The 26653-nt window shown below is 41.6% G+C and overlaps 1 protein-coding gene across 1 annotated transcript; it reads left to right on the plus strand.

Annotated features, from left to right (window-relative positions):
* Window positions 1–211: 211 nt before the first annotated feature.
* On the plus strand, window positions 212–26653 carry LOC311038669 (uncharacterized protein; the record flags this gene model as incomplete). The annotated part of the gene is given in 23 exon segments (XM_084048239.1): window positions 212–1478; window positions 2239–2261; window positions 5953–6100; window positions 8027–8175; window positions 8966–9087; window positions 9782–9897; window positions 9900–9934; window positions 10772–10870; window positions 11539–11759; window positions 12423–12489; window positions 12919–13071; window positions 13517–13681; window positions 14563–14736; window positions 15168–15236; window positions 15993–16205; window positions 17046–17144; window positions 19715–19765; window positions 23725–23937; window positions 24056–24130; window positions 24267–24425; window positions 25365–25508; window positions 25613–25815; window positions 26530–26653. Coding segments are annotated over 23 exon segments (4089 nt in total).

Raw genomic sequence — 26653 nt, forward strand, 5'->3', positions numbered from 1 at the left:
GTGTCCATGTCGAATCCGCTCAAGATTGTTTGTTAAGTGTGTTATATGTTTGTCTGACTTTGTCATCGCATGTTAGGATGACTAAACGGGAACGAAAATGAACTGTCAGTGGTTTATACTGATTTTGGTGGGGATCGGTGCCCTTTGGGGAGCACAGTTCTCAGCTGCCACACAAACAACAACTAACCCGAACGCCGACTTCGGCAGGGGAATGAGCCTCTCCTATAGCCGGGAATTCCTGTTGGAGCTAGCAACCCAAGAGGACAGAAACCAACACCGTTTACCACCGGTGATTTTGGACAACATCCCACCCGAGCTGAGACGGCCAGCCAAGCGTAGGAAACGAGGAAAGAGAGGAGGTATTCGCAACCGACTTCGGCGAAGACACACAAGACCGCCGCTCCCTGCTATCATCCTCAGTAACCTGCGCTCCCTGAACAACAAGGTGGACGAGGTCCGAGCCTATGCGAGGTACTGCCACGAATTCCGCGAGGCATCTTTATTATGCTTCACGGAGAGCTGGCTCAAATCTGATGCGCCTGACTCCCTGTTTGAGATCAATGGATTTACTCTCGTGCGAGCTAACAGAGACTCTAACTCGGGAAAGTCCATAGGGGGAGGTGTCATCGCGTATGTAAATGACCTCTGGTGTCGACAGTTCACTGTAAGAGAAACGATCTGCAATAAGAATGTGGAGATCCTTTGTGTAAGTCTGAGACCCTTTTATTTACCTAGGGAGTTTGGAAGCATCCTGTTGTGCGTGGTGTATGTGCCGCCCAAGGCTAATGCTGCGCAAGCGGCCGCAACCATCGCGGACTGTGTCCATAACCAACAGCAGAGATATCCAGGTGCACCTACTATTGTTCTGGGGGATCTGAATCACTGTTACTTGGACAGCACTCTGCCTGGTTTTAACCAGTTTGTAAAAAGTCCCACCAGGAAAGACAAGATCCTTGACAAATGCTATGTGAACGTTAAAACGGCATATGAATCCAGAATTAGACCCCCCATAGCCAACTCTGACCACAACGTGGTGTACCTGATCCCTACCTATAAAACAAAACTTAAAGCTAGCAAGCCAGAGGAGAGGGAAATAAGGAAATGGTCACTTGAAAGCAGGGAGAGGCTGGGAGCCTGCTTTGACTGTACAGACTGGGACACATTCCACAGCAGCTCCGTAGATGAAACCACCACTGTAACCAGCGACTACATCAACTTCTGTGTGCAGATGGCTATTCCTACGAAGAAAATTAAGATCTATCCCAATAACAAACTGTATGTGACCAGAGACATTAAAATCGAGATTAACGACAGGAAAGCTGCGTTTAAGAACAAGGACTTGGCCAAACTTAAGAGTTTGGACAAGAACCTAAAGAAGAAAATTGGGGAGGCGAAACAGGCTCATAGGAGGCGTTTAGAGGATTCATTTCAAGCAAATAACCCTAAAAGACTCTGGGACACTATGAAAAGTATGACCGGTATGTCTCCTTCCAATAAGCCAATTGTGACGGATAACGAACTGGTGTTTGCAAATGATTTAAACAGCTTTTTCTCTCGCTTTGAGTCTGTAAACGATGGTCTAGATAAAGGTGTAGATTTAATTGATGCGTTGGTGCCCTCTAGTGGGGATAGAATCACTGTCAGTGAGGAGGAAACCAGGCGCATATTTCAGCGTTTAAACGCAAAAAAAGCCCCTGGTCCCGACCTAATAAGCCCCCTTATTCTGAAGGATTTTGCCACAGAATTGGCCCCTGTCTGGCAGCCCATTTTTCAGCACATTGTTGATAATCCACATACTATACCACAGGCTTGGTTGACCGCTCACATAAAACCACTGCCAAAAAAGCCAAACCCCAAAGAACACAATGATTATAGACCAATAGCACTCACATCTGTTATCATGAAAGCTCTGGAAAAAAATATGGTTCATCATCTCAACAATGCCATATTTAACTCACAGGACCCATTTCAATTCGCTTACAAGCAGGGTCGTAGTACAGAGGATGCAGTTGTCACATTGGTTCACGTCATCTCTAAACATCTTGACAAACCAAAATCCTATGCTAGAGGACTTTTCCTAGATTTTTCTTCTGCTTTCAACACAATACAGCCGGACTTGCTCCTCACTAAAATGGTTCAGTTACACATTAATCCTTTTGTTATTCAGTTTTATCTTAAGTTCCTCACTGACAGAATTCAGTATGTAAAGGTAAACAAGACACTCTCCTCTCCCATCAGGACCAGAGTTGGTGCACCCCAAGGTTGCATTAGCTCTCCTGTATTGTTTACTCTTTACACGGCAGACTGTAACACCTGCGAGTCAAATCAGTTTCTTCTGAAATATTCAGATGACTCTACGCTAATAGCTCTGATGACTGACAGTGATGACCCGAAACAGTACCAGGGTAGCGTTGACCGGCTTGTGGAGTGGTGTGACAAAAATAATCTGATTATCAACACTAAGAAAACTGAGGAAATTATATTTGGCCCTGCTCCCGGTGATAAGACACCACCGGTGACAATCCATGGTTCAGCTATTGAACAAGTCCCATCTTACAAATATCTGGGGGTGATGATAGATGCCACCTTATCATGGTCATCTCATATTGATTATATTTGTAAGAGGATACAGCAGCGTATGTACTCCCTACGCCGACTGAGATCGTTTGGTGCTAGTAGTCAGATCTTGTCTCTTTTCTATACGTCTGTTGTTCAAACTGTGATGTTGTACTGTAGCACGGCCTGGTTTAACAGCCTATCAATGGTATATAAGAACAAACTGTATAGCCAAATTAAGATCTGCGCTAAAATAGTTGGTAGGCTAGTCGAGGCTGTGTTGCGTTCCTTTAAAGAGGCCCAGATCAATAGTATGCTTAGACTGGCAAAGAGCATCTCCTCTGACCCCTTACATGTTTTAAATGATGAATATCAACTGTTGCCCTCCGGGAGGCGGTTTAGAGTCCCTAAATATGAGAAAAACAGGCTAAAGAACTCTTTTGTACATCAGTCTGTTCGGCTTTTAAACCAAAGTCGGTAAACCAAAAGGATTTGTTCTACTGTTCTTGTTTCTGTCTGCTTCTGTGATGTATGTCCTGTAATGTACTTTGTGTAATGTATTGTGTATGTCCTGCCTGTATCTTGAGCGGTGACGTCATGGACACAAAGCAAATTTCGGTGAAAGCTGACAATAAAGTTGTATCGTATCGTATCGTATCGTATCGTATCGTATCGTTTACTTCCACCACTTGCTCCCTCCCTTCCAGGTAGGATCTCATCCAGTTCACTGACGTGTCATCAAAACCTATTGCTTTGAGCTTATTGATCATAATTGGGTGATTAACGGTGTCAAAAGCCTTCTGGAGGTCCAGCATGACCATGCCGCAATATTTGCCCTTTTCAATCTCTTGTTTGATAGAGTCGTTCAAATAGAGAAGGCATGTGTCAGTGGAGTGGTTTGTTCTGAAGCCAGATTGGAATTTGTAGATTAGATTTTTCTCAGCAAGATACTTGTCGACCTGTTCATAGACTATTTTTTCCATGACTTTCGAGATGGAGCTTAGAATAGAAATAGGGCGGTAGTTGCCAGGGTCTAATTGGTTTCCTTTTTTGAACAGAGGGGTCACCCTTGCTTTTTTGAAGTCGTTGGGGACCTGTCCCTGTGTGGTGGAGAGGTTTAATATGTGGGTAATGATTGGAGCAATGGAGGCGGCTGAGTCTTTTAGAAATTTGGGGGGGATATTGTCGAGGCCTGTGGCTCTGTGTTGATGAAGAGCACTCAATTTTTTAAACACCTCTTCTGTTTTCACAGGGGAGAGTTTAAAGTCATCTTTGCAAACACCCTGTTTTTCGTAAAATGAGACAACATACTCCTCACCATATCTCCCAGAGTGTGGAGGAAGTTTTTCAACCAAATCTGAGGCTACGGTCGTGAAGAATATGTTGAGGATTTTACTCACTTCGTGTTTGGATGAAATGAGAGTGTCATTCACCTTGAGGCTTAAGTTTGAAAGCCTGGTTTTCATTTTTTTGCTGCAGCCTAGGAGGTTCTTGAGTAGCTTCCAAAGCTCTCGTGTTTTTTTTTTTATTTTCCTCAATCTTGTCATCGAGGTAGCTTTTTTCTGCTAACAGGAGCATGCTATTTACCTTGTTTCTTAGCTTGTTTTTTTCCTTTTCAAGTTTAGCTACGTGGGATTCGAGACCTTTGTTAAAACATTTGGCTAGTTTGATCCTACTTTTGTGAAGCTCAGAACACTTTTTGTCTCTGACTTTCATGGCAGTAAGGATGTCCGAATTCATCCATGGTACCGAGCGGGTTTTGACCCTGATGGTTTTCATGGGAGCCACACTGTCCAAAATTTGAATGAATTTGGTTTTGAAACTAAGCCAGGATTCGTCTACCTGTGTGCTGTTTAGAACGTCGGACCAATCCTGTTCCTCCAGTCTGTGATCTAAGTCCTCACTCTTATAATTTTTGAGGTCTCTGATTGTGACTGTTTTGTGGTAACCGGTCTTAGGTTTACGTTTCTTTCTGGTGCAGAAGATCATGTTGTGATCAGATATGCCACAGGTGGAAACACCACTATTTAGGATTTTTTCCTTGTCCGTTGTTAGAATGAGATCTATGGTAGTTTGAGAGGAAACACACAGCCTTGTGGGCTGAGTGATCAGCTGGTGGAGTGAATGCCGATCACAACACGCCTTGAATGACTTATACACTGACGCTTCCTTGCGGAGTATGTCAGTGTTAAAATCACCAAGAAGAATCGTCTCCGCATGGTCCACTTTAGCTAAGCATTCATCAAGTCTATCATAGAAATCAGTCTGGTTAGGAGGTCTGTATATGGTACCGACTAGCACAGGTTTGGCATGTTTAAAAATGATCTCGACCCACACAGCTTCAATGTTTTCATCCATCAGGTCTTCCCGAAGGATGCAGACATTGTCAGTATGAACATACATGCAAACACCACCCCCGTTTCTGTTCCTATCTTTCCTGAAGAGTTTGTAGTTTTCAATCTCAATCACAGAATCAGTTATCGCTTGATCAAGTTTTGTTTCAGAGAAAGTTAAAATGTCAACCTTACCATCATAAAACATCTGCTTGATTTGTGTTAGCTTGTCTCCTGCTAGAGAATTCACATTAAGATGTATCATGTGCAAGCCAACGCCAAACGATTTGATCATTTTTTCAATGGATAGGTGTTTATCCACTGAGAGATGTTTAGGAGCAGTCTCGGGGGGGGAGGGGGGTGTAGTGTCCATCAAAGCCATTGTTCCGTCGTGGGCAGCCAGCAGTGGGGGTTGGGGGGGGTTGGGGGATTGGGGAGGGTTGGGGGGTTGGGGGGGGATGGGGCGCGGAGGTCCCAGCACGGCCTCTGCTAATGGTCCCATCACGGTCTCTGCTGGGACCCTGGTGAGTTTTGGACACTGACCAATCCTGCACCGTGATTGGCCAATAGTCTACAACGCAGTCTACACCCCTAACCCTTCCATTGTTAATGCAAATTGATACTTTTTTCATATCAGCCAATCACATTACAGCTAGTGTCATCACCACTAGCTGTAATGTGATTGGCTGACTTTGCAAAGTCAGGACTGTGATTGGCTAGCGAAACACATGACACATGTGCAGCCCTATGAATAGCAGTATGGACTTTAAAAAAAAGTAATTTATCCTTTTTTTAAAGTGAGTCATCTTGTGATGACCACACACCGCCCACTTCACACTGGGTGTGATTTTTATTTACTATTTGAATGCAGTTTTGCGTTCTGTTAATCAAGTAACTCGTTGCAGAACTATGTCTTTGTCATTAAAAAGTAATTGGTTACAGAATTACCTACTGAGAATAGTAACTCTTTGGAATACTCTTACATGAACTAAATTGAAACCTCATTGCGATTCCTTTCTTGTCCTGTGAATGAATAGTTTTCTTTCCACCATTTCTCTTTTAGCCGCCTCGTCGCCCCGACTCTTCAGACAATCGCTACGTAATGACCAAGCATGCAGCCATTTATCCCTCAGAGGATGAACTCCAAGCTATCCAGAAGATTGTGTCCATCACAGAACGTGCCCTCAAACTGGTGTCGGACATCATCACCAGTGGCGTGCACAGACATTTTGAGGGGCAGGTGCTCAAGTAAATTACACTTTTTTTTGTGTACTTGGTCTCCTCTTTTTTCCCTCTACACCTATACCTCTTTGCCAAAAATAGCCGATCTACAAGCCCACAACGCCTCGCAGCGTGAGGCGTTGTGGGCTTGTAGATCTGCTATTTTTGGCTAAAGTTCTCCTCAGCAAAGGGATGCTAGGTTTCGAGTGGTTATGGTAAAAAGAAAAATCATATCACATAAAGATTTGGCGGACCCCCTGTAGTAACTCTGAGGACCCCCTAGGGTCCCGGACCCCCTGTTGAAGACCCCTGCTGTAAACCCTTTTTTTCAAAAGGGCCCTTCTGGTCAAGAGGGCAAAGGGCAGGTGCTGTAGCACCACCTAGAGTCTATCTGTGCACGTCCCTGATCATCACTGACCAGGACAAGGGCAAGGAAGAAGAGATGGAGAAGAAAGAAGTCGCTAAAGACAGGTGAGGCATCTGAGAGAGCTCAACATCTCTTTGTCTCCTCGCGTTTCTGTGTTTAAACTAGAATGTTTGAAAAATAGCAGATCTACAAGCTCATGAGCTTGTAGATCTGCTATTTTCAAGTAGCATATTTATAAAGTAGGGCTACAATGGCTTTCAAATAATTGTAGTGGAGTAAAAGTACAATATTTGCCTCTGAGATGTAGTGGAGTGAAAGTAATTACAATAGTATATTTGAAATACTCAAGTAAAGTACAAATACCTCAAAATTGTACTTAAGTACAGTACTTAAGTAAATGTACTTTGTTACTTTACACCACTGCTAGATAGCCTGCCTGTAGATAGTGCCTTTGTAATAGTTTCTAATTGTAACACTCCTCATACTGCATGAGTTGTAACATTATTATGTTTTCTCCATCAAAGCATGCATGCTGTACGTGTGAAACATCTTGACCGGCAGAAATACATCTGCTTTGAGGGACCACTGTCTTTTACATCATTTCTGGAGTGTGGTGAGTGAAACATTGTTCCACAGCATGCCCTATGCCATTGATGGTGTACAAATTATTGGGGTCCATTGGGTTCCATTTTTACACTGTCTTAAAGGAGACACACCATGAATTTAAAAAAAATATTTGATATTTAATATCATATGGTGTATGTCCCTCAAACCATTTTCAAAAGGTTTGAGCCTAAATCAACACTCAGATATACTCATCCCAAGTCAATTCTCTCAGGCTTATAAAGCACTTTCAGCTGCAATACCAAAACGTCCTGTTGGGCAGGGGGGTGCTGTACTGCGGTACTGAGCAATTCTGTCTGGCAAAATACATGGGCAGAAAGTTTGGTGAGGTAAGCAAACTTGCCATTCTGAGATGGCCTGTTCAGACACGCCCATTCTGAAAATCTCTGAAATGAGAATGAATGACTGAATGTTAAAAAAATATATATTTTGGGGTACAAGAGACACTGGGGAGCCAAAAAAATACAAAAAAAATACAAAAAAAGTGAAATTCATGGTGTGTCTCCTTTAACATTGATTTTACAATATAAATTGGGGTCCCAGAGATAGACATGCCATTAAATGGGGGTCCATTAAAAGGGTTGAGAATCACTGCTAGAGCCGTAAAAGTCTTCTTATTATGGGGGTCCCTGGCATATCTTTTCAAATGGGGGTCTGTGGGCTAATTGTCAATTTGGGGGGTCCTTGACATGAAAAATTGAGAACCACTGACATATGCAACAACATGCTGGGTGTACAGTACAAGGCACAATCCATTTTATTTAGGATAGAGTGATTCAATGTCTTCGGTAGGGCTGTCAATCTTCCTCATATGATTGAATTTTCTGTGGCTATTTTAATCCATTTTTATGACACATTAATACAAATTAAATCAATTGCACAACAGATTTATCAATAAGCTTGTGCAATCTTGTTTTGTCTTCAGTTGCCAAGAAATTTGAAATTCCTAGTACCTCAGACTTAAAAGTCTATGATGACTTGAACACTGAAGTTGACGAGGAGGCGTTTCAGTTTTTTAGATACCAGACCTTGGTGTGTTGGAGATTTGTTCACCCCAAGACCCAAATCCTGAAGGTGAGTTCTGTTGCTTATCAACATGGAGCCTTATAGCCTCATCCATACAGTCCTGGCTAGCCTAAAATGTCACACAGGTATATTTTTGTACTTTGAAATGATCTTTGTTTCTATACGCCCAATGTAAGTAAAAGAGAGAAAGTGTCTGAGGAAGAACTTTGTTGGTGTGTGGATCCTTCCGTATCTAATGTGAGCTTTTTACATTACACTTGCCACAAACATTCCTCTCTTGCTAATCACACTTGTTATGTCAACATTATTGCTAGATTCAGTGAGCCCCCCTGCAAGCAATTCCATTCCAATTTCCTTAAATATACTTGGCCACCAAATGTAGTGGCCTGTAGGACCAGACTGAGGAACTTGAAGGGGTCCTTGGGGGGGTTCCAGGGGGTCCCCAGCTTGATTGATTGCTAGGAACCAAATCGACCCTTAATGGGTCTTTAACTCAGAGTCTATAGCGGGAACCAAATGGACCCGTAGTGGTCCATTTGGTTCCATTTACACACTCAGACTGATGCCTTGCCATGTAGATTGGGCTCCCAGAGATGAGAATCGTATGAAATGGGGGTCCGCGACCTCATGCTAAACAAACTGGGGGTCCTCAAAATGATAAAGGTTGATAATCACTGCTCAAAAATCTATGTACACGTGTTTCTTAATGGTTTGTATCTGTCTCTCTTTCTCTCCCATCCACCCCTGTCTCTCTGTCCAATGGTTCCTTGCTGTCTCTCTCATTCTTTCTCTCTCTCTGACTCTCTCTACGCCACTCTCTCCCTGTGTGTATCTTTCTCTCCCACCTCTACCGGGTTCCTCTCATCACGCTGTCCCTCCAGGTACAGACGGCGCGGCCTCCAGCTACCATGTCAAACAGTTGGAGGAGCAGAAGGGCAGGCTGAAGGAGGCCTTGGTCAGGTCAGTCAAAATGTGTACATCTGTTTAAAAACAACAGCAGTTGACCCAAATGGTTTCCAATCAGGAATGACTTGACAACAGCATGATAGTCATAATAACCATTATCCACAAAAGCAAGTGGTTTAAAAATAAACCACTTGACTTAAATGATATGTAGGTGTCCTCTGCTGCCTCGGACACACGCACATTGTACTTTTACAATAACAAGACATAGTCTGGTTATGACATTGCCTCCCTGTCAAATTGTAAGCAGAGTTGTACCGATACTTGTATCGGAAAGGCTGCCGATACTGCCTAAAATGCTGGTATCTGTATTGGCGAGGATGCCATTCCGATACCACATAGCACCGAAGTCTGACGTAATTTACACATCCTAGGTTTGTCTACCTGGTTCTGTTTTTTAAATAATGATATTTCATTCATATTTTGATTTCTTCAATTGATGTTACACGACTGTTTTATACTCTTACTTGTACTTTTTACCTGAGAGTGTACAAATGATATACTCTCAGACCTGTAAGGGTCTATTTGGAACCCCCTCAAGGAACCCAGATGGTCCCTGAACCCCACTTTGAGAACCACTGTCCTAGATTTGTTTAAATGAGATGCGCAAGTTATGGGGATCGGTAAGGGAAAAAATGGTATCGGTTACATCTCTAATTGTAAGTTGTTAACCCCCCTGTTATGTTCACAGGACGCGTGACCTGTCCTCGTCAGAGAAGCAGGAGCACGTGAAGCTGCAGAAGCAGACGGAGAAGAAGAACGTGGAGCTGGACACTGTGAGGAGCCAGAAGGAGAAACTCCAAGAGGACTAGCCGAGGCAACTATCGATGAGCTGAAAGAACAGGTACGGACAGTTAGAGCGAATCACTATCATTTTGAAGAGGGGGTACTGTCTTCCCCTGTATAGGATATGAACCACATGCTTAAAATGAAGATGATTTCATCTTTTTCTTTAAAAAGATGACTGCTAATGCTCTTTATCGTTAAGACCTGAGGCCGATGCTGCAAATGCCTTCTAAACCAGTAGTTTTTCCAAGATCTTTCAAAAATGTTAAAAAATGGCAGATAAAATCTAAAATGACACAGATCCTTTCCCGTTTTTAAGGGGTAACATGTTCTAGTTTACTATTTCACCATATCTAAACTACTTTAATAATACATTTTACACACTTTAATTATACAATGAACAATCAAACAGCTAAGTATGCAATACACATGAACTTAATTTTATTTAACCACTTAAGCCCTAAAATTCTCACTTACATGCCCAAAATTGGGACGGGACGTTGAATGAAAGTGGTTAAATATTGTATTTGCTGATGCTGATATTGTCAAAAAAATAGAATGTTTAAAAGAACAAAAGCACAGCAAAAGAAACACAATACAAAGTGATGAAAAATTGTAAGAGGCAAACCATTTGGGTTAAACAGGTTTCCTTTGCCGATATGAATGTCATTCTGTCAGATTTGCAGATATTAGTGAATGGGATTGGGTGAAGTGACATTTAAATGGATATGGATAATTGTACCTGACTTTCAAACCATGTGCCTCTTGTAATGATTGTTTGTGTGTGTGTGTGTGTGTGTGTGTGTGTGTGTGTGTGTGTGTGTGTGTGTGTGTGTGTGTGTGTGTGTGTGTGTGTGTGTGTGTGTGTGTGTGTGTGTGTGTGTGTGTGTCACAGGTGGATGCTGCGCTGGGGTCAGAGGAGATGGTGGAGACCCTGACGGAGAGGGACCTGGAGGAGAAAGTCCGGGAGCTGAGAGAGACGGTCACTGACCTGGTCAGTGCACCTGTGTTCTTCACCCCGACTTGCATGCAATCAGTGTTTCATAGCCCATTAAGACCTGAGGCCCATTTTACAAACGCCCTCTCAGTGGTTCTCAAACCTTTTCATGTCAAGGACCCCCAAATTGTTGTACAAGCTTGCAGCGTGGCACGAAGTGACACGTTGTGAGCTTGTAGATCTGCTATTTTCAAAAGATTTGTACCGGTATACATTTTGAAAACTTAAAATGGGACATTCTGCATAAGGAATACTTTTACTTTTGGTATTTTAAAGGAATAGTTTACCCCGAAAATAACTTTCCGTCGCATTCCTAAGCCAATAATTTGATGACCGGCAGCGGTTCCATATGGAGACACAAAGAAGATTCTTTGTATCTCCATACAGAACCGCTGCCGGTGGGTAATCGATAGAAAACGTCATTTTGGGCGTGAACTATCCCTTAAGTACATTTTGATGCCACTACTTTTGTAGTTTTACCCAAGTACATTTTGAATACCAGACTTTAGCTTGTAACAGTTTTCCTACATTGTAGTATTTATAATTTTACTTAAGTAAAAAGATTTGAGTACTCCTTCCACCACTGCATTTGGCTTTGTTCTACGCCTTACAATGTATAAACTACCACACATGACGGTCGGTCCCCTCTTCTGTCCTCCCAACAGGAGGCCATTAATGACATGAACGACGAGCTCCAGGAGAACGGCAGGGAGACTGAGATGGAGCTGAGAGAGCAGCTGGACATGAGCGGGGGAAAGGTCCGCGAGGCCCACAAGAGAGTTGAGGCTGCCCAGGAGACCATGGCCCATTACCAGCAGACCATCAACAAGTACAGAGAGCTCACTGCCAGCCTGCAGGTGCATAGATCACTACACACATACACGTTGTACTACTATACTTACTTACCGCAACATTTTAGGATGGATTTTCGTTTTAAATGCATTTTTTCCCCCATGACTTTTTTTGCCGTTTGTAACCCTGAACCTAACTCTAAATCCTAATTCTGACCCCAACCTGAATCTTTTCCTAATTGTAACCTTGGCTCTAAAAGTCTTTGTTAACAAATTCTCTTGTGGTGTCCAGGAAAATGGCCTTCACAAGGTCAATTTCTACTATACTTATGGGGACACGTGGCCCTCAAGTATATTCATAAACACACACACACACACACACACACACACACACACACACACACACACACACACACACACACACACACACACACACACACACACACACACACACATTTGAATACTTTTATTTGGATCTACAAAATACAGTAGCATACAAGATTAAAACACAGTGGGATAATAATATGCATGCAGAGCAGTGATTATAATTTAGCACCAGGCAACAATATATATCAGAAAATGTTAGTCCACTCAAGGATAGACAAAGCACCGCCTCTTCCAGATAGAGAGACAGACACACACACACACACACATACACACACACACACACACACACACACATAGGTCGTCAGTAAATGCACATTGCTCACTGCTGTCTGTGTGTGCTTTTCCCTGTGTGCACCAGGAGACCAACATAGAGCTGACCAACCTGCAGAGATGTTTGATTTCAAGATAAAGTTTGCAGAGACCAAAGCTTATGCCAAGGTACGGCTGAGACGAATGTCAGAATGCTAGGAATCTGATTGGGAGTTGATGGGGATTTGAATCAATCCAATGACAATAAAATGTCTAAAGTGACACTTTGGTACCACTACCACAAAACTCAAGCCAAGCCATACTGGAAAGAAATGGATTGGAAAAGGTTGTATCCAGTTTAACTGAGCACTAGGCTTACGTGATCATAATTCTTGTTAATGGCATCAATGGACATTTAGTTTAAAAGTTTTACATTAATAAAAGTTTAAGAAGAGTAATGAATAGTAACCGCTCATATCATAAAATTAGGATAATCATTTCTGGATCCTAAAATTATTACGATATTTATCAATTCCGATTCCTTCATTTTCATGGGTACCTGGCAGTTTGGATATGGTTCCTAACTTCTATACCCAACCTTGACTGTGTGTCTTCCAGGCCATCGAGATGGAACTGAGGAAGATGGAGGTGGGCCAGGCTAACCGCCAGGTGTCCCTCCTCACCGCCTTCATGCCTGAGTCCTTCCTCCGCCATGGAGGAGACCACGACTGTATCCTGGTGCTGCTGCTCATTCCAAGGCTCATCTGCAAGGTGTGTGTGATCTGCAAAAAATAACGAAAAAAATAGTCTGACCAATGCCACATGGGTTCGATCCTGATTTTGGAGAGTCCTAGACCACTAATGTTTGACCGATCTTTTGTAAAAAAAAGTATTTTAATGTTTTTAACAACATAAGCCCTGTTCATACATTTTCAGAAATAGCCTATCTACAAGCTCACAATGTGTCGTGAGCTTGTAGATCGACTATTTTTGTTATTGTTTTGAAAACGTTTGTTAATGTTCACTTAAAATGACATGCCCAAATAGGGACACTCTGTTGAAAGTGGTAAAACATTGGGACACATCGGCTGCATAATTACAATACTGATCGTCGACAAATAAGTAAAACAATGGCCATATATCAGCCAACCGATGTATCGCTCAGGCTCTGCTTACCACCTGTTCCCAACATGTCCGTGTGTCATTTCCCCTGCAGGCGGAGTTGATCAGCAAGCAGGCCCAGGAGAAGTTTGACCTGAACGGTGACCCCCTGCAGGGAACCGCGATGAGGGGATCCCGTGGAGAGCAGCTCAGCTTCGCCTCAGGACTGGTCTACTCCCTGGGCCTGCTGCAGGCCACTCTGCACAAATATGGGAATGTTGTCATTGGAGAATTCCCACCATGCTAAAACTTTATAACAAGATTCCAAATAAATTAAAAGATTCTGGTAATGCTCCATGTTGCTATCCAGAACTGAACACCTTTATTCCCAATGTATTGAACATCTTCAATAAAAATTCAGTCCAATGAGAGACAACTTTTCTCGCTCGTATTTCGTTTATAAGTTTTGTCCTCTGTTAACTACTTAAGCCCTGCATACTTACCGTCACACCGTATGACGAATAGTGAAACTAGCAATTCTACAAGCTCACAACAATCTGCTATTTTTGCTGCAAGGGAAAGTGCGACATTGTATCATATTGGTCCCTGAATCTGAACAAAGCAAACGCACTACTGGTTTGAAAACACACTTAATGCATTACTTTTGAGCGTCCTGTGTATCACAAAAACCTTAACGTTATCGGTCTCTCCACTCTCGCCACTTCTAACATTATCTGTCCTTCCATTGTCATGTCCTCCTCTCATCCAGGGCTATGAGTGGCTGCAGTGTGGAGGTGTTTAACCCATTGAGACCTGGAACTGTGTCATTTTTAGATTTGAGCTAAAAAGCATTATTTTACACTTTTGGCTATTCAAAAATAGCAGATCTACAAGCTCATAGCGCGGCACCGAGTGCCGCGCTATGAGCTTGTAGATCTGCTATTTTTGAAAATTCGTGAAAATGTGTGCAAATCTTTGAATAGATAAATTTTTAAAGCGAACATTTTTAACTCAAATCTTTGCTTCTGGGGGGTCCCTGGAACAAAATATTTTGATGGGGGTCCGCGGCCAAATACATATAATTTTGGGGGTCCTTGACATGAAAAAGATTGAGCACCACTGATATAGAAACATAAGTTTTTCAGAAAAGTTGAGATTTAGGAGACATGTAGAATCGGCTTCAGGTCTCGATGGGTTAAGAGGATGGGCACGCTGTACTCTGAAATGAGCGTCCACGAGCGCTCTCTGGACTACTTCATCGACCTGCTGCACAAAGACCAGCTGGATGAGACCATTCAAGTGGAGCCACTCACCAAGGCCATCAAATACTACCAGGTAACAACAATACAGGACCTCTAGGCTGCCATCTAGCATTTAAAACATTCACACATTTGTGTGTGTGTGTGTGTGTGTGTGTGTGTGTGTGTGTGTGTGTGTGTGTGTGTGTGTGTGTGTGTGTGTGTGTGTGTGTGTGTGTGTGTGTGTGTGTGTGTGTGTGTGTGTGTGTGTGAGTGAGTGAGTGAGTGAGTGAGTGAGTGAGTGAGTGAGTGAGTGAGTGAGTGAGTGAGTGAGTGAGTGAGTGAGTGAGTGAGTGAGTGAGTGAGTGAGTGAGTGAGTGAGTGAGTGAGTGAGAGTGTGTGTGTGTGTGTGTGTGTGTCTCTCTCCATGGAAAAACTGTGCATGTGCCCGGTCTGCATTAATACGCATTCAACGTATTCATGCTTGTTACTTGTCTGTAAGTAACTCACTACTGTTGTGTCCTCCAGCATCTGTACAGCATCCACCTGGCGGAGCTCACAGAGGACTGCACCGTGCAGCTGGCTGACCACGTCAAGGTATTTCAACGCCTTGTGATTTTATTTTGTCTTTATTTATTTTTTGTTGGTGTTTGCTGCTGTCTGCTGCACCTTTAATGCGGTCACACCCTTGCCCGTTAAAGCCGAAAGCAAGCTACGTACACTGCAACTGTAAAGACAAACGGATCTAACAAAATAAGACTAAGGAGGTTTATTTTGTAATTTGGTGTTTTTTTTTTAATTCTGTTGTGATTTGGCACTATAGTCAAATTTAACAAATTGTCTCAAGACAGTTTACATATAGAGCAGAGACCCAACGTTTCCCCCCCTGAGAGAACATTTGGCAACAGTGGCAAGGAAAAAACTCTACTTTTAACCACTTAAACCCTATACTTAGTTGACTGGATTCCCAAGAACTCTATTCTAGATCCACTCCTGTTTTCGCTCTACACTGAAATACATTGTCATCAAATGTTTGCCCCAGAATAGGGTTCATGTGGTTATTGGGAAGAAACCTTGGGCAGAACCAGGCTCTAGAGGGTGGGCGCCCCTGAGATACAGGGGAATGGAGAGAGAGAATAAGTGCCTGGTGTGCATGGATTCAAGTTCTCGCCACGACTGATCTCAGTCATTTGTATTCCATAGAAGCCAGCATGTCTTCTATGGCATCATGTTGCGCACCTATGCTCTCAATGCGCCTGCGACTGTTTCACAAATCACACATTACGACTTGGTCATACAAACCTTTTTCAGTCGTGAGATTGTATTTTGCTTTAATCCATGGGTGTGTCTCAGTTCATCCAGAGTGGCCTGGACTGTGTGGCAGTGGCGTCGGCTCGCCTGCGGGCCTTCCTGACCGCCGGTCAGGGGAGCTCCAGCCTCTGCATCCTGCTGAAGGACCTGGACACCTCCTGCTCCGACATCAGACAGTTCTGCAAGAAGATCCGTCGCCGCATGCCCGGAACGGACGTGATGGGAGCACCCGCCGCTGTCATGTTTGGACCACAGGTACACATACACCCATTCTACTGTCTGTACGAGTCAGTGATTCTCAAACCTTTGAATTTCAAGGACCCCCCCCCCCTAATTTTTATGTGCACTAGGCCACAGACCCCCATTTGATGCAATTCATCTCTGGGGTCAATTCTTCATCTCTGGGAACCCCAATCTACCCTGTAAAATATTTTTTCAATTAAACAAAAAGCTACTTTTTGATATAATCTTTCACTGATATATTTTTCACAATGACCATTCCACATACAGGTAAATGTTGTTTGACAACTTCTCTTAGAGTGTTTGCCCCTGACAACCGGGAATGTATTTCTTTATGTACTTTCACAGTTGATAACAGGATTCCCACGGTCATGAATTTCCTGGATATATTTTGAAATGAGAGAAACTGTCTGCCAGGCCTGGAAAATGTTTGGAATTCATCAAATGTTTTGGAAGATGTTTGGATATACATAGTTTTTGGCTATTGATTTTGTTCATAAAAAACATGTCTGACATTGTAACATGGTAAAATGCAGTGCTGCGTGAGAGCTGCCTATTATACAGAACATCACGGAACAAAAATAATACATCTACAAGCTAAGAACAAACGTTGTTAGCTTGTAGATCTGTTCTGTCATGTGACGCCTTTGCTCGAGGTCTGTCTTGGGGCATTGATGGAGTAAGAGCCTCATTATTGCCACCATACGATTGATATAGGCCTGGAAATAGGGTGAAAAAGTGATGGAAAAGTTTTGAAAATGACCAGGTAAAAATGTGTGGGAACCCTGACCAGTGCTTTAAAATATTACTGTCTATCCCTGTGTTTCCCCTCCCATTTTTTTTACTTCCACTTAGATGGTTGAAAAAATTCTGAAGGACAGACCTGGCGGAGAGAGGATCCTTACCGAGTATGCTCGGACAAAAAGCCTAACGGATACCAGAAGACGCGACATGGTGAAGATATTGGTTGCACACATGGCAAGTGAACATGGGTATGTTGTCATCTAAAAATTATGCACCCCATACACAATTTTGGTTGTACTTGGTGCAGGCCAAAATCCTCCTTTTTGCAGAAGGCAGCGGCACAGCAATACTTTTGTTTGGATCTCATACGTGTGTGTGTGTGTGTGTGTGTGTGTGTGTGTGTGTGTGTGTGTGTGTGTGTGTGTGTGTGTGTGTGTGTGTGTGTGTGTGTGTGTGTGTGTGTACTGTAGGACGAGTCCTTCAAGGCGTGTTAAAGAGGACTACGCAAAGGGCATCACTGCCTTATTCCCATACCTGGCCGATCCCCAGGGAAATTTGGGCTATGTAAGTACATAAAACACCAGTCTAACGCACATTTACACATGCTCATTAAAACCAAATGACACTTTTCCCCCGTCTTTTCTTCTTGTGTTTTAGGAACAGTATTACAATCCAGTAGATGGGAGTGGGTTTCTGGCATGGCGAGTGAAATCACTTCAAAAAGAAGCATCAGAGGGACAAGAAAAGAGCAGAAATGTTCAGCCACTGACGGGTGTGTGATTTTGATTGTAGCTAGAATTTAAGGTGGAAGTCACATGTTCACACACACACACACACACACACACACACACACACACACACACACACACACACACACACACACACACACACACACACACACACACACACACACAGGAAGAACCAGTGCAACATGTCATGTTTCCCCCAGTCCACTGTCTAGCAACTGTGAAGATGGATCCTTATAGTAATGCATATCACTGGAAAGTATTGCAGCAGTATATGTGGTTTCTACACTGTTACAGGTGGTCCAAATGCTGGCGACAGAGCTCCTGTCTGTGAGGAAAACCAGCTAACCACAGAAACCCAGTGTCGTGAGGCCATTGTATATGGCTGTATGTATGTATGTATGTATGTATGTGGCTCTTCAACTGCCTTGCATTAACCCACTAAGACCTGAGGAAGCATCTGTGTCACTTTTTCATTTGAGCTAAAAAGCATTATTTTACACTTTGACTATTCAAAAATAGCAGATATACAAGCTCATAGCGCGGCACCGAGTGCCGCGCTATGAGCGTGTAGATCTGCTATTTTTTGAAAATATATATTCTTTTAAAGCGAACAATAACTCAAATCTTTGCTTCTGGGGGTCCATGGAACAAAATATTTTGAGACGGGGGTCCGCGGCCAAATTCATATCATTTTGGGGGGTCCTTTACATTTTGCAGAATATAAATTATACAGCAGAAAATGTCCTTATGGTTCATCTTGCATATTGTGGCAATAAAAGTGATTCTGGAGGCTACCTAATCGTGACCAAAACATCCCATTGCGATCCGGCTCTAAACTGTTTGCAAACGGTGACTAATTTTAACAGCAAGACTAATAAAGTTCTCTTTTCACAGACTGGGACCAGTGTCCAGGGGCATCTGGACAGCATCACAGAGTGCCTTCAACCCTATCTGCTTGCTGTGGGTATCCAGAAGAGTGTGATTCACAATGAAGTACTTCATTGTGATTGACAAACGTGCAATCCCTTGTAAGTCACCCAGGGGTTGACACTAACGCCTGCCCGACTCACCCCTCCTCTCCCCTCTTCTAACCTCCTCTCCTCTCCTCTCCCCTATTCTCCCCTCCCCTCCTCTCCTCTCCCCTTCTCTCCTTCTCTCCATATCTACAAGCTCACTGTGAGTTTAATGTTTGGAAAATAGCAGATCTACAAGCTCACTGTAAACTTGTTGCCTTATTTTAAATAGCCAATCGACAAGCTCACTTGTCAGCTTGTAGATAACTTGTGAGCTTGTAGATCTGCTATTGTCACTATATTTATATAGTGACAAATATATATTTGTGTCTAAAATACAGTATTTTTGCTTGAAATGTTCAGCTGTGGCGTGGCTGTACACTGGATCTGATATCTTGGCCAACGCAGCTGTGGACTGAGGGGACCGTCCCAGACTGCACTACTGCAAGGTTTGTTTAACATAACATGACACATGTGCAAATCAAAACCTTTTAGATCTAACTATCTAATGTTAGCATATGGACATTTTCTTGTGGTCAGTCCATTGTCCGTTTTTAAGGAGGCATTGCCAATATATATACTCTGTAGCTTAACTCTTTGACTGCCATATGAACAGTGTAATAGTGTGCCACTGCTGCCAGCAAAAACAGTGATTTTTACTGTATCAGTTTGCATAGAAAAATACTGTACTTGTACTTCTATCCACTACAGCTCAGAGGCAGATATTGTACTTTTAATCCACTGCAATTGTTAGAAAACTTTAGTTACTTTGTAGATTTTGGTTATTGTTTAAAAAAAACATAGGGTACATTAACCACTTCAGCCCCATTTAAACTTTGGCTATTTGAAAATGGCAGATCTACAAGCTCACAATGCAACATGTTGTGAGCTTGTAGGCTTACAAGCTCACTTGCCAGCTTGTTGGACACTTGTCAGCTTGTAGATCTGCTATTGTCTATTGATATGCATGTACTTTCATAGCTTTGTGTCTAAAATATTGTATTTCTTTTTTTTACAGCTCCTGCTGCGGACACAGGTGACAGACACACCATCCCAGACCTACTGCAAGGTGTGTACCTATCTAATGTTGGCTTATTGACATTGTCTTGGGGTCAAATACTAGGTTGTGGGGGTCTGTGGTTTAATGCATAGGCTAAAAAATGGAAGCTCTTTGACACTACAATAGTTTGAGAACCACTGGTATTCAGGTGACAAGTATATGTTGCTTACATTTTCTATAGTTGTCAGCTAATAATAATAATAATAATACATTTTATTTATAACGCACTTTACATTCTCACGGATGTCAGAGTGCTACAGATTAAAAGCATAGCATAAAAACAGCATAGGCAACAAAACAATTACAATAGACCCAACCAGGCTAAACTAAAGGGCCAACTTTTAGAAATTAAAACTCAATACGAAAAACAAACAAAAACAAGCCGTAAATGCACTGATGGGTGAGAAGGGAAATCTTGTATTCGGTCCTGAAGGAGATGGGGAGCCAGTGAAGTGAGCGGAGGGTGGGTGTGATATGGTCATATTTTCGCACTCTCATCAGGACCCTAGCAGCGCTGTTTTGGATGTATTGGAGCCTTTGGAGGCTCTTGTTAGGGATCCCGATGAGTTGCAGTAATCCAGCCTGGAGGAGATAAAGGCGTGGACGAGTCAGCTGACTGAAAGGTACACAAAGTAGATTATTTGTGTCTCCTACCGGAAATACACACAGTCATCAAATTGTTTTCTTAGGAATGCCACAAAAACAAAAATAAATCCATGAAATCAAGGCATAAATCACAGTATTATTCATATTGTAGCATTGTTTTGCCTTATTCATATTATAGCATTGTTTTGTCTTATTCATATTGTAGCATTGTTTTGTCTTTTTTCATAACTATTGATTGTGAAGCATTTGTTTGAAAAGAACACTAACACTTGTTTCCCTGTTTTTCAGAAGCCGTCCAGCACTGACATTTTTTTTTGCCTTTAACCTTTTTCTACTTTTCAGGAATGTTCTTTGTGAATAATTGTCATATTTCTAAGATAATTGCATTCCATTTATGTTGTGGCTCGTGAACCGGTAGTACCCAATTTCTATAACACAATATTGGCCATCCCTGAATTTAATAACAAACTCACACATGAAATAATCAATTCTAACAAATGCATAACAAGCTATTTTGGATTGTATACTGCCTTTTCATGACCCACTACCTTATATTTACATGTGCATGTTGTAAATGTTTAACTCACCATTTGTTTTTAGGGCTGTAAGACTGTAACACTTATTAGGACTAAATTATTTTTTTATTCATTTTGACAAAAAATTAAATTTTATTCAAACAGCCAATATACACTTATTAAAATAGGACTTAATTTCTTAATTAAACTAATAAATGTAATCCCAAAATAATTATGGAAAATGTTACACATTGATTCATTGATAAATACAAAATTAGATATCTACAAAATACACTTTGAGATAATTAACTTAATCAATATAGTTGCAGCCCTACAATTTGTACCTATTTTTCAGAATGTTACATGTTGTTTAATAATATATTAATATATTTACCAGGAGCTTGCTTGATCCCCCTTTTTAACAAATGGGTCGGTGCAAGAATTTTTTTCCCCGTGCACTCCTAAATTGGCTGAAATAGGAGGCGGGTTTTTTGCTTCACCCTGGAAAATATTGAATTTACTTAAACGTTAGAATATAATTTTGGATAATAACAGTAATAGTAGTAATAATAATCATTATAGCATCAATAATATATCTGTCAATAATAAACTGTTTACAGGCATTGTAATAGTTACCATAATATATAATTGTATAATTATCACTAATAACTATAATTAACCTATATATAGAATCATAAAATATAACCATACTATTATTACATATATAATCATAATAACAACAACTATAATAACAATAATTGATAGGACATTATACCAAATATATTGATGGTGTTGCTTACAGTAAAGGTACCAATAATACAATTGTGTTAATAAATACTTTAAACTATATCTGCTCTGCTTTGTCTCTACTTATTATTCTTTTTACCATGTGGTTGAAAAGTGAATCTATATGTTTGGTAATGTATTTAGTCACATGTATTTAACATGTACAATGAATACAGATGTGTGTGGGGTTTTTTTTTGGAATTACTATTCACGTTCAGAAGGTTTCTTCACTACTAAAGCTGAACAAAAAGTGAAACTTTGGAATGCAACCTCATTAATGCCTAAGCCCATACACATATGAAAATAATACACAAACGTTGTTTGTTTAACTGACAATAATTTTTGCCTTCTACAATCTGGTGTTTTAATTTATTTGACCGACTTATCCACTTAACGGTTTGATCCATGCAAGAGTCAAAGCTTGTAATTGAAATTGTTGTCAGACTATAATCTCTGCCTGCTGGACAAAATGGACTTCAATCCCTCTACTGTGTGTAAAATTGTGAAGCAATCTACATGGACATTAGAGCTTATCCAAAACTCCTGGCTGGTGCTGACAAGTCTCACAATGTAGGCTATTGACGCCATTCAGTAACATTAAGGATACTTCCTTTTGACAGGTCGTTCATGAAAGTCCTTGCGGTCTTGTTTCCAATGAGAACCTGTGAGCAATTAGGGGTTAAGTAGTCTCGCGTAGCCAGACCCAACTGAAAATGAAAAACAGCGACCTCTGCTGTTTGTTATAGCAGAATCTGTTCTTGGGTATCGTAATGGTTCCACATGTAGTATATGGTGAGACATTCCCAAGTACATTACAAGGTATTTAATATCTATTATCAGGCTGGGGGAAAATAGGTGCTTGAATTTTATACTCACAAAACATGACATCATAATATAAGGAAAACGTGAAATGTCTTCTGAGTATTTACAACTTGTTTGCAAATAGCAGATATGCCATTTACTCTATATACACAGGGTATTGTCTCCTCACAATATCTCAGATCAGAACAATAAGGTAAAAAAAAAATGGCGAGTTTGCTTTAACAATAATTTATTTTGGGATCTTCAACACCACTGGGGACTGGACTGTGAACTACTATGTGACGATGGATTCCTTGGACCCCCATGGCCGCAACCCAGAACTCTGCGTCGGCGCAACCACACTTTGCAATTGCCCTGAATTGTGAAAATTCTAGTTCAGTCTTATGCTAGATGTGCTCCTGTTTCTGCTCAACATTGTAACAGGGCCTTTTATTTATATGGTATATATTTTACCACGAATGTTTAGCAAAATGTCATGATTCCCAAATCATACCCCATCAACCAAGACAGTTAATAATGGAAAATTATATTATTGAGCATTGGAACACACGTTTAATTTAATGTTTAATATGTCCATAATGATTGATGAAGAGCATAGAGTTAAAAAAAAATAAGGGACAGCGCCCTCTATGTCTTGTCCGTCAGACTGCAGATGGACCCTTCAGATATCTTCCCAAATCTCGCGAGAGTGTGTTGCTGGGATAGAGAAAAGTCAATAACAAAGTTGATTTCCTCCTCATTTGTGTCTCTAAAAAAAGCCATTTTAGTATGAAAATCTTGTACATATTGTGTGTCTTGTGACGATTGGGTCCAATATTTAGTTCAGTAACCATGGAGCTAAGGAATGGTTCAGAAGCTGTGTTCACGTTCACAAAATAAATATTGGAATTGGTCTATTTGTTCTATTTGATGCCTCTTTGTTATGCATCTTTTGGGAGGCCAAATACAGGCTTATATTTTTGTAACTGTCATTATTCGACTGTTCTCTTGGGATAAAAAAACTAAAACAAAACAATTAAACGTCAACGGTATAGTTTGAATTACCGGCTTGCTCCTCCGGACGCGAAACGTAACGTCTGGGGGGTGACAGATACATTTTTACACCCACCCTTTGTTATTGTGGTCCAAGTGAAGACGATGATTACTTTTAATTGAAAGTCATGTGTAATAATTAAAAGTAACTTCCCCTACACTGTCTATGAATTGACCTTCCTTCTCTCCGTGTCTTCCGGGTTGCAGTTGGAGGTTCTTCACCTGCTGTCTCCAGAACAGAAGGCTGAGCTGCTACTGAGGCCTGAGGCTGCAGGCCTGGACAACGGGACCCTCAGCCTGGTCTTCCACAGCTTGATGACCGGTGGTCCTGGGCCCACCCCCACCTCCACCCCCGGATACACATACACCTCACATAACCCCTACTCACCACCATCACCACCACAGAATAGCTTCAGAGAGGTTGCATAGCTTTAAATATTATACATTTCTTTCATCCAATTAAACTTTTACCAGATTGTTGATGGTAATCTTCATAACCTTAAACAATATTATTTTGTTCTTTTTGAAACACTTGCAGGTGGTGAATGGGTTGATGGGAGCTTTCAGACCTGTTGGGAGCCTCTTCAGTGAGTTTGTGTCTCTCACACGTGAGGTACATACAGCGTACATACATATACTATATGCATATATGAGAAGCCAATTACTTGTTTTTATATGACTAGTTTATTATGATTATGCATATTACATCTGCTAACCTGACATGACCCTATCTATCTGTTGCTCTCCAGAGAAATGTATCCGAGATCGGAAGCATGACTCTGACCCAGACCCTGCTGAACTGGACCCTAGCTGAGCTGGCTGGCTTGTACACGCCACATAATACGTCCATAGCCCAACCAATGGAAGAGTTTGATGTGACAAATGTGGAGGATTGGTTCAACCATGTTGTAACGCCACTATTACAGAGATTCTTACCCCATGGGCAACTCCCTGACCAAATCAAGTATGCCTTCCACCAACATGCACCAAGTGTTGCATGTACAGTCCAGCGTCCATGTCTTTCCAATTATGTTGTGCAGGCTAGTCTTGACCAAAGTCCCAGATTTTTCTGGATGAGCCGAGCTAGTTTAATTAAGAGTGCCGGTGGTGTTAGTGGACTTCTGTTTCCTTTCACATTCAACACAACACAACACAAAATAATGGAAATCAACAAAAGGGCAACGTTTATTTATGGATTAGCTCAAAACGTTTCTTTGAATATTACATGCGAGATAGCAAATATTGAATGAGTAATAACTGGAATTGTTGATTGTAACCTTAAACAAGTGACCCAAGCAAGGCAGGACACAAAGATTACAAAAGGAAAGACAAACACAAGCCCTTTACTAAGATGTGAACACAAGGTAGGTGGCTGAACAAAGTACAAATTATTAAAGGGAACTTAAATACAAACCGACACAAGGAATGTGTCACTTTGTGATAGTGAACCTAACAAGACAAAGGTCAACAATGTCCTGCTTTTGGAGTGATAACAAAGGTCAGCCTGTGGGCACCCTCTGGTGGCCATCCAGAAATATTGCAGGTTATGTCCTTTGTAAGTCCCTTGTTTTGTCCACTGTCCATTATCTATGAATATGATGCTGATTATTGTGCTTGCTTGTTGAACAGCTATTTGGACATGGGCAATGACACCACTGAGGTCCAGGACACTTGCAGCATCACCCTTGAAGAAAGAACATGTGGCGTGAGAAGGCTTTATTAATTGTTTCTGAATTTCTTTAATTTAAATGTATTACACAAAGGATTCCAGATTCTATTCTAGATGTCGTCGGATAGGAAAGTCATGCCTGTACATCCATTATCCTTCTCCCCATCTCTTCTACCAGCTTACCAACGCAGTGGAAAATGTGGCCCGTTTCATGCACTGTGCTGCCCGTAGCAACCTCACTATGTCAGAGGCGATGATACTGAGAATGATCACAGAGCTGACCGGAAGGCTCACCCTACTGGTCAATGAGTTCGCCACAGCGGTAAGCCTTGGGCGGTCACTGGTGGTTGATTTCTGCTCATAAGTTCCCTTTCAGAGCCAAAAATATAATATTTTACAACTCTACTTTTCCCCCCCTCGTTTTAGAACTTCAGTGAGCTTGCGTCCCACTTCAGAGAAGTGTTTGCTCAGGTGGAGTCTCCATCCCTGACCCAGGAGAACCTGGAGGACCCAGACTTCATCAGGATGTGGTTCCAGATCAAACTGCTGCCTCTGCTGCCTACAGTTCCCATAAGCCTCCTCGACTGCCTCAGCTTTAAGAACTTCACCTGTCCTGTTTACCAAGCCCTGTGAGTTGTCCCGTTTATAAAGGGAATGCTATATTCTCTAGAACATACCCAAACATTTTCAGCTTGAGACCTGAAAGATACATTTGGTGACTTCCTGGGACCTAAACTTTTAAGAAAAATCATTATGAATTATAAAGTACTAGACCATACCCGGTCGACGCATCCGTGGGGGGATATGCGCACATGATCTGGCAACCCGGGAGGCGACATTGTTTGACACATAAACGCTAATAAGAAGCTGAGATTTGATGAAATTGAAAAACGGGCTTCACAGTTAAGTTCAGATGGTAATGGTCAATGGCTGTGTGCAAAATCAGAGCAATTGGTCCAGCCACTGAGGAGAACCGGGTAGCTTCACCTACCACTACAGACACCTACCACTACAGACGGGTTACTAGAATTATAGTAGGATGCATATTTAAAAAATGTATTTCTTAAAATCTTCTGAAAATCTTTTGTATTCCTTTTCCTTTTATTTAATTTCTGAAAATCTGTTGATTTTCTTTTAAAGATTGTGGGACTTTGTTTATTTTTGAAAAAACAAAAAACAAGCAGGATATTTACTTTACCTTACTTTAATTCATAAAACCTGGTCTGTGACCCAAAAATGGGTCAAGAGTAAGACCCTACGGCTACGTTTGGAAAACACTTATAGTTGAAATACACAAAATAGTCCCGGAATAATGATACATTTCTTTGCATTGCTGGGTCCAGAGTAAAAGATCTGAGTCATCATATGCGTCTCATGGATCCTGATCACAACCACAGCCCAGTGATGTACGATTTGTCTGCAGATATACAGGAATTTCTGTTGCTTTCAGAGTACATTTTTGAGTAA

This window comes from Gymnoscopelus microlampas (genome assembly GCF_963454915.1).
Source record: "Gymnoscopelus microlampas genome assembly, chromosome: 22".
Lineage (NCBI taxonomy): Eukaryota > Metazoa > Chordata > Actinopteri > Myctophiformes > Myctophidae > Gymnoscopelus > Gymnoscopelus microlampas.